Source organism: Pygoscelis adeliae, unplaced genomic scaffold (assembly GCF_000699105.1).
Source record: "Pygoscelis adeliae isolate BGI_AS28 unplaced genomic scaffold, ASM69910v1 Scaffold88, whole genome shotgun sequence".
Classification (NCBI taxonomy): Eukaryota; Metazoa; Chordata; class Aves; order Sphenisciformes; family Spheniscidae; genus Pygoscelis; species Pygoscelis adeliae.
The window spans coordinates 813,168-821,733 of record NW_008825616.1 but is presented as its reverse complement, the minus strand read 5'-3'; the positions used below and the strand labels follow the sequence as shown (position 1 = coordinate 821,733).

Below are 8,566 nucleotides of genomic sequence, written 5' to 3'. Positions count from 1 at the left end.
CCCCGCTCCCCGAGACCCCCCCCTTTTTTTCTCTCTTTTTTTACGTTTTTTTTTTTTTTTTTTTTTTTTTAAACCTATAATTGCTGCCTGGCCCATAGAGGAAGATCTGGGGAGGGTGGGGGGGTGCCAGAGCTTATATCTTCTCCTGACAAAGGGGTGAGCCCCAGTACAGCCGCTGGGCTGCAGCGGTTTCCCAGGGCCCCAAATATTTAGGGGTTTTCCTTCCCTCCACCCCTGCAATGAATTCATTTAGCCGGGATATCCCACTGAAATTCGTGTTTCTGCTGTTTTAGGAAAGAACCAGCCTTTGCTGGTCGTCCCCAGAGGGCGTGGTCGCCCTGGCGAGAAGGTGACGAGGGGAAAGCAACACCTTCACCATCCCTCGGGTGACTTTGTTGTCAGATGTCCCACCGGCGTTAAACTTCATACACTATGGAAGATCCGAATTAGCCCAACGTGGTGGGATGCTCCTCCACGACTTCTTGGTTTACCTCTGGCCGTTTATATTTTCCTGTGAGTTTTCATGGATTTAGAGACTCAAGTCGCGTTCTAAAGCATTTTTTTTGCCGTAGCATAACGGGATAGCATCTGGTCAACGCTGTCTTGGCTAAGCCAGGAGGGGTATCCAGCCTGCATGGACAGGGCAACATTCGCCTGTTCCACTGCCTTTTTTCGTGACTACAGCAGTTCATCTCAGGGTGCGTTCTGCCTCCCCGGAGGACACGTTGACTTTATTGAAAAAGTAGAATCATTCACTTACTCGGACTTTTTCCGGGATTACTTGATTCCCAACCATCCCTGTGTTTTCTCAGCTAAATTCACTGAAGACTGGGGCAGCAGGAGAAATTGGGTTACTTGGGATGGAAAGCCTAACTTTGATCATCTGCTGCAGAAGTTTGGTAAGTCATGGCATTATTAATACCTAATTAAAACATGTATGCTAAATGACACGGCTCCTTTTTGATCTTAGGAATAGGACCGCTAGACAAAACCAAGCAGTTCTCCAGACTTTTTTTCTAAGTTAACATGTTCATTTCCTGTACTTCCTCATAATTCATATTTCGCAGATTCCAATCTCGAACTTATTCCAATAGTGAAATAAAGTGTTGTATAATTTAACCGTACCAATTTATATACCTGCTTAACTTTAACCAGAGGAGCAGCCTGACACTTTCCCCAGGCAAGGGGAAAGTATTCTGCAGTTACAGTGAAATACCTCTTCAGGCTGTAAAATATTAGTATATTTAATGGGAATCAGTACCCCACTCCTAATGTAGTTCAAGAGGAAAATTCAGGTCACATTAAATAAATAAATTCTGGCCTGAATCATGTTTGCTTAGAATGATGGTGCTGGGTGTGAGAGCTGGACTAGGGGTTGTTGCTTTATGTGTTTGTACTGTATTTAGCATGATAGGGCCCAGATATTAGAGGCTGCTGCAGTGGATAAGGTCCTCGTGTGGGCTCAGAGAGTTTATATTTCAGGAGAGGCTGTAGTACCTGTTGCCAACTGTGATGTCAAGGAGTACAATTCTAACCCGAAGGAGCAGCTTCCCTTCAAGGAGTATGTAAAGTACTGGAAAGAGTACATTAAAAACGACTACCGTTCATCCCGAGGGTGCCTTTATCTAAAGGACTGGCACCTGAGCAGGTAAGAGAGCACTGTGGAAACCCCTGCATGCCGCGCACAGCAAAGAGCTGCCGCGGAGCCTTAATGCTCGTCTTCTAACGCCTGAGCGTTTAAATGCCGGCAGTGCTGTTTGTTAGCACCTGCCCACCAAAATATCAGTCTTGTACTGCACTGTTCCTGGGGTACTTCACCCGACAAGATCCTTAAACGGGTCATTGTTTCCTGAAGAGGCTGACGTTCTCGAGCGCTTTCCTTTTCAGCTACCTTTTAAATGGCTGTATGCTATCCCTGTGGAAACTGTGTGGCTGTAACTTTTGGCTTTTGTTTGACTGGTAAAGTGCAAACCTTACTTCTTAAAAAGAAGGGGGGGACATTTCTAATTTTGTTTAATTCAGTGAGCGTGTGCGAGTTACAATCCTTTATTATCCATTTTCTTTTCTGTTAACCTTTCCAGTCGTTAAAAGTTCTCTTCACCCTCTGCTGGCTTTCCTTCTCCTCCAGCCTGCTGCTTGCAAGGCGGGTGCATTGTCCATTCCCCATGTCTGTGTAGGACTTTTATGTCTTTTCACTCAACTCTCTGCATCCTTAAACGTATCCTGCTCTGAATCCAACCTTCTTGTGATCACCTCTTGTTTTCATTTTTGAGCGTGCCAGTGACTTACAACAGAGGAAGTTTGTCAGTCTCTGCCTCCCTGTTTGTCTGCTTTCCCAGGCGCTGGTGCTGTCTCTCGCTGCAGAAAGTCTGCATGTGCAGCCTAGGATGGGAAAGGGGCAGCATATCCTGTGGGAGGAGGCCAAAATCCCACAGCCTGGCTTCCCTGCTAACCCTCGCACCTCCAACCTGTCGTCCAGTTGGACAACCAGTCTTGCAGGCGTCTCATCTAAAGAGGATGTGTTTATTAGGAACTGTCTTCGCCATAATTAGGAGTCTCCCAAATAGTAGTTAACCTTCACAGCTTTCCTGGGAGACAGAAAAGCTGTTGTGTGCATGTTGCGTGAACTCAGAGTTGTCAGTAATATAAAGGAAATGGCAGCAAAGTATTAGTGGCCTGCTAGAGACCCGATTGGTCTCTGCATCTGGGTTTTGGGAACTGAAGTAGAAGGAGCAGTGCTGCGTTTTTCTGAGACGGATTTCCAACACGTTATCTTTTTAAGAGCTTTCCCTGAGCAAGATGTTTATACAACCCCTGTGTATTTCTCATCCGACTGGCTGAATGAATACTGGGATGCTATAGCTGTGGATGATTACCGGTTTGTCTACATGGGACCTAAAGGTTCATGGTAAGGCAGTGTGGTTTCTGTCGTTCTTACATACTCACTTTTAAGATTTAGTATTACAGGGGGTTATCACATTGTACTTCAGGATAGCATCATGCTGCAGAGGCAGTGTGTGGCGATGCGGTATAGTGTTGTACCTGAAACCAGCCAGTCCTGTTTCTCAAGCAGCCCATTTGGTTCTGGATGTGAGCTGTCCTTATGCAGTCAGCTAAAGTGCTTTTGCGCTTCAAAAAGCTCTGAATTGTGCACACAAAATCTGAAAAAGTTGTCAGCTAGCTTATATAAGGTTTTAGAGGAGAAACTCCCTGGGGATCATCAGCCACTTGTGATTTGCAGAGTCAACAGAAGCCTTGGAGGGGCGCTGATGAGTTGGTCAAATATTTTGCAGGTGAGCAATTAAGTCCAGCATTGGTGCTAAAGTTGCGTTTACAGCATTCTCATCGGTTCACATCACAGAATCTCCTGCCGTTGAGGCATTTGTGGGACAGATTCAAAACTAACTGATGGAGAAGCACAGAGGCTTATAGCTGCAAAAGTATGTAGACGTAGTGGCCTTTTAATACTTAAAGCAGTCAAAATTAAATGAAGAGGATGACACTTTGGGACCAGGTTTGCATAAGAAAGGCTGATTTCCGTGTGTATGTCTGGTTCTCAGAGACTTTAATTCATCCTACAGCTTTTAGGCGTTGTCTTTACTTAAATCTCTGATTTGCCCCACAGGACTCCATTCCACGCTGATGTCTTCCGTTCCTATAGCTGGTCAGCCAATATATGCGGGAGAAAGAAATGGCTGTTGTACCCCGCGGGACAGGAGGAGTACCTGAAGGACCGCCATGGCAACTTGCCCTTCGACGTGACTGCACCTAGTCTTCAGGACAGGAGTGTTTACCCTCGCTACAACCAAAGTCAACCCCCTGTTGAAATTGTGCAGGAAGCAGGGGAGATAGTCTTCATCCCCAGTGGATGGCATCATCAAGTTTACAATCTGGTAAGATAACTGACACCAAACTTTTCGTAACAGCGATAATCCGGCAGCAGGCTTGAATCAGATCAAACTTTTATTGCCACAGCGTGTTGTGCATGCCAAAAGTCTAACTGGGCTGCAAAAAAGTTTAGAGAGATTCACGGAGAAAAGGTCTGTCAGTGACCGCTCAAGATGACTGCTAAAAGCAGGCCTGGACTCATAAGCTGCTTGGGTCATTGGCCACTGGAAGCTGGAAGAATGTACAATTGAAGAAGCTGTCTGAACCCTCTTTTCTTTTGCTTTTCCTCATTAGATGCTACTAGTCGCTGAGAAACAGGATGCTGGGTGGGATGGACTTAGGGTGAGGCCGTTAATCTTGGTTTCTAACTGTAAATTGTAATTTAATGGAAAATGCTGACAAATTGGTCTTCGTGGTTACAAACCAAAATTAACAACCCTGTTCCTTTCTCCCCACCACCTTCTCCCACCTTTGTGCCCTTAAAAGGTATGCTCAGACAGAGGAACTAGAGGCGTTTGCTGGTTTACAGGGTGAAACAAGATTTGATTGTTCAGGGACAATTAGAAAGAGACAGCCTTTCAGCACAGCGGTGGTATTGGTGCCGAAGAAGCATTGCCCTTGCTGAGGAATATGATTTTACATTTTGCAGCATCGGTGTTGTTACAGTTGTTTTCTCACACTTTCCTGTGTAGAAACTAGTAACCATTTAAATTATTCCTTCAGGAGGATACCATTTCCATTAACCACAACTGGGTGAATGGCTGCAATGTGGCTATAATGTGGTGCTTCCTGCAGGATGAATTAGCAGCTGTCCAGCGGGAAATCAATGAATGGAAGGACCCTATGGATGATTGGCACCTACAATGCCAGGTATAACAACGTGATGCTGGCTGCCTGGCTCTCTATTAGAGGATCGTATATTTCCAGGGTGCATTGCACCACCTTATGAGTTCTAAGACACACAAGTCCTTAACCTCATACCTGGAATTAGTATGTTTCATATGGAAGTAGGAACTGGTGACAGCTTCATTTTGCAGGAAACCAAATATTACTTTAGTAAGATAGGGAAAGGCTTGTGCCCGGGCATATTTGCTATGTCAGGGAGGTTAGGATGTCTGAAAAACTAATGCTTCAACTGCTCTTCTTCAACTATCAAGGTTAGTATTAGCATCGAGATCAATCCTTTCTGTAGTATTTACGTTCCCCTTTATAAAATATAAGTGCTTTTTCATGTAAACAGAAGAACTGATAAGACAGACCCCACACAGAAGAACTGGTTTGAAGACCGTTCATGACAAAACCGTGAATCTGAAACAAGCAAAATGAAGGTGAGGGTGGCAGCAGGTTTCTGTGTCTGCAAAGCGATGCAGTCAGAACACGTAACTGTACTGAGCAGTGTTGTATCTTGGACACTTCCAAAATCTTAAGCATGAAACACATCTAAAGTTTATTTCTGGAGGCTGTTACTGCTGCTAGGTTGATATCCTTCAAAAATAGTTTCAAAAAACACAGCCATTTAGTACTTAGAAGAAACAGACTGTTGCTTTTGGGGCTAGTGGCATTTCAAGTAAGATAAAGTATTTTAGTGCCATCAGGGAATTAAAAAAAATTATGAAACATGGTTACTCATGATTCCGGGTAGTTACTAGCTTGATAAAATATGTTTTTGTAATTCTTACTCTAAATGAGAGAGAGTTGTTTCCATTTCAGTGCTGTTTTTTTCCCCTAGTTGATCATGAAGTCTTGCACGGGTATAGACTACAAGGAGTTCTACAACTTCCTCAAAGTTATTGCAGAGAACAGGATTTCTGTCTTGGAAAACGGCCTCGATGACGAAGCTTTGGCAAAGAACACTCCAAAAGCTGCCATTTCCACCTTGGGCATGCTCCATGCGGTGTTTGATTTAAAGAGGACTGTGAAGGTGTTAACATCACTGAGTGCTAATGAAGATTTCAAGAAACTAGACCTGACGTCACTTTCTCCACCTCCAGAGGCATTGCTCCACCACTTGAAAGCAGCAATAGATACAGCACTACTCTAACTTCCTATTTATTCAGTTCTTTGTAAAAATGAACCTTTTGCAAAATGGGTGTTTGTAGAAGACTGACTCCTCCCCGTTTAATAGCTGTTGCAGTTCAAGTACAAAGAGCCTTAATATAGAGTGGGGAGAGAGTACATTCATGAGAAGACTGGATACTTTTTAGCTGACAGCATTTGAGTGTCTAGAGTAATTGTACAGGAAAAAAAAAATCTCAGATAAAGGAAAAACCCAAATCATGTTAGTATTATATTATGAGCCCTGCTGGTGATTATGCATTCAGGGAAGGGGAACAGAAATTCTCTGTGGATCAAGCTTAGGTCTGTCGGGGCTAAACACTCTGATTGCAGTGCTCTGCACCATATTCCCTCTGCTTCTGAGGGCTCTGTATACAGACAGCAAACCTGCACTGCAGGCTCCAGCAGTTAAGCTCTGCTTTGGCTGGTCACACCTAAATTACTTTAAGACCTGTCCTGCTTCCAGGTGCAGCTCAGCCTTTCTTTTGCTTTCCTTTCCTTTTTTTTTTTTTAAATATTAGAGGACCTTAGTTAGTTAGCTTCCCTTGAAGCCTGAGCTGGCTCAACAGCTGTAGCCTGGATGTGGAGGAGCTGACTGTACTATTTTCCTGGACAGTGGCATCTCTTTAAAGCTGAAAGTCTCGGGTAGAGTCAGCCTCCCTACTGTCCCAGGGTCTGCAGGGTTACATTTAACAAACATATCAGGAAGCTGGAGTCCCGATAGCAAATCTGCCACTAATAATTTAAGCGTGTGATCCACCCCAAGCTCCAAAGGAGGCACCTGAATGTACTCTCACATTTCTACACACTATTTCACGGCACAGTATTTTATCAAGCAGAGACTTGATTAATCAGGGAAGCTAGCAAGTAGCCTCATATTATCTCCTAAAAAAGCCATGCTGTTAACACACCAAATAGCACTACTGCATGGTTACATAGGCACAATTTGCAACCTGAATGCTACCCTTGGGCTAGAAGAGTATTTCCAGTGAAGTATCCCTCTTGCTTTTACTGGTTGGTGAGAAAGCCTAGAAGCACAAATGGCTGCACACTGTTACCTTCATTGCCCCTTTAGGGCTCACTTGAATTATAGCTCAAGAACTTCCTCAATTTTCAACCAGATGACCAGTAAGAGCAACTAATAACCTTATGTTTACAAAGTGCAATAGTAGAAATCTTCAGTAGGCTGAAAAATCTCATTGTTTTCTAGATAATCCTGTGGACTTTCTACACGCATGCATTTTGCATGTCCTATTTTCTAGTAGAAGTTCTGTATTTTGAGTAGGAAGCAGTACCTGAAATTAAAATCAATACCCAGAGCATGGAAGAAACTTTTTTTTTTAACAGCTGTGACTACATCTCAGTGATTCAACCTTCTGGCAGGGTGTTTCTTTGGACTGGAAAACTGCCAGTTTTAAGCAACTCTGAAATTAAAAGTTCACAGCTGTTACTTATGGCTGTTTACATGCTCAAAGACAGGCAGCTCGAGCTTTCTTCCCTAGATGAATAGGGTGAGATTTCATAGAGGTGAGGAACAATGGTTTAAAGCTGACAGTCAGTGTGTGGGTAGGAAAGTATGGTTTTGGTCTTGTATTCCCCAGTCTCACTGCACGTTGTGTAACTGGTACTGGCACCAACCACTTTAAACACTGCAATTTTCTAAAGGGTTTGCTTAGATGAACGGTACTTTTCCTTTCGTGTCCCATGAAGCTGGAACTGCTTGGCTTTGCTGTGTGAAAAAAGCAAAAATAGAAGCCTAGCTTTTGCACCGAGAACCCGGGATCTCAACGTACCCAGGACCAGTTTAGCCACTGCACTGTCCAGCAGACTACATCCTCATTTGGATGGATGGCGTGAGTTTGCTGCGATGCAAGCCTTCGGGCGGCAGTTCTCGGGGAAGAGGCATCCTTTCTGCAGTTAGTTCCCGTTCCCTGTGGAACGCTGGTAAGGGAGGAGATAGGCCAGCGTGGTGGGGCGGCGAAAGAGACTTTCAAGTAAAGGAAGGGAGGGCCGCAACTGCTCGCTCTCCCTTTCTCTTCACCCGAGCGATCTCTGCACCGCAGCATCTTCAGCTCTGAAGATGCGTAACAGCCCTCCTTCATAAGGCCTGCTAAGGCTTAGTGTGATCAGTGCGAGACAATGGGGTAAAAAAATAGTAGTTTAATTGCAGGAAATGATCTTAAAGCTTAAGCCATGTTCTCCTTACTGATTCGGCAGGGAACAGAAGCACAAAAGTTAGTTTTATTGATTCAGTCTCTCTTACAAGTACATTAGGAAACTAATTTGTAGTTCAAGTCTCCATTCCCATGAACGATCAAGGCAGTAGGGGAGCCACACGTTTTCTAAAGTTAAAGAGAGGAAAGCAAATTCTTAAATGCCTGAAGACAGCAACAAGATTGGAATAAGAAGTACGCAAGCCTGGAATCTCTTAAAAATTAACCAGCTTTATTTAAATACAAAGTTATTGCAAAACATACATTAGGATACTCTCATACCAATATATTAACTATTGTAATCAGTGTACTATTTATTAAAGCATAATACTTGTGGTAAACAGGAGGAAACAGCTTGTAGAGTTTTGTTTTGTTTTCCTGAAGTCACAGAGCTGGACAATAAAAAGTCA

General features: G+C 43.8%; 1 protein-coding gene across 3 annotated transcripts; it reads left to right on the top strand.

Moving 5' to 3' along the window:
• The first annotated feature begins 322 nt into the window (after positions 1-322).
• On the top strand, positions 323-8,500 carry JMJD4 (jumonji domain containing 4). Of its 3 annotated transcripts, none has more exons than XM_009333274.1 (7): positions 323-513; positions 813-899; positions 1,483-1,648; positions 2,783-2,908; positions 3,626-3,893; positions 4,612-4,758; positions 5,618-8,500. In XM_009333274.1, exons 1-7 carry the CDS (start codon positions 465-467, stop codon positions 5,927-5,929), a joined length of 1,155 nt encoding a protein of 384 aa, XP_009331549.1. In that variant the 5' UTR covers positions 323-464; the 3' UTR covers positions 5,930-8,500. The 3 variants fall into 3 exon arrangements, with proteins under 3 accessions (XP_009331549.1, XP_009331548.1, XP_009331547.1); XM_009333273.1 differs by having other exon boundaries at positions 323-698; XM_009333272.1 differs by having other exon boundaries at positions 323-899.
• Positions 8,501-8,566: the final 66 nt, after the last annotated feature.

Excerpts from the sequence above, each read along its gene's own strand:
- JMJD4 (XM_009333272.1), top strand. The coding sequence starts at position 635 with ATGGACAGGGCAACATTCGCCTGTTCCACTGCCTTTTTTCGTGACTAC. Across the intron at positions 2,909-3,625 it reads ATGGGACCTAAAGGTTCATG|GACTCCATTCCACGCTGATG; the intron begins GTAAGGCAGTGT and ends TTTGCCCCACAG. Across the intron at positions 3,894-4,611 it reads ATCATCAAGTTTACAATCTG|GAGGATACCATTTCCATTAA; the intron begins GTAAGATAACTG and ends TTATTCCTTCAG.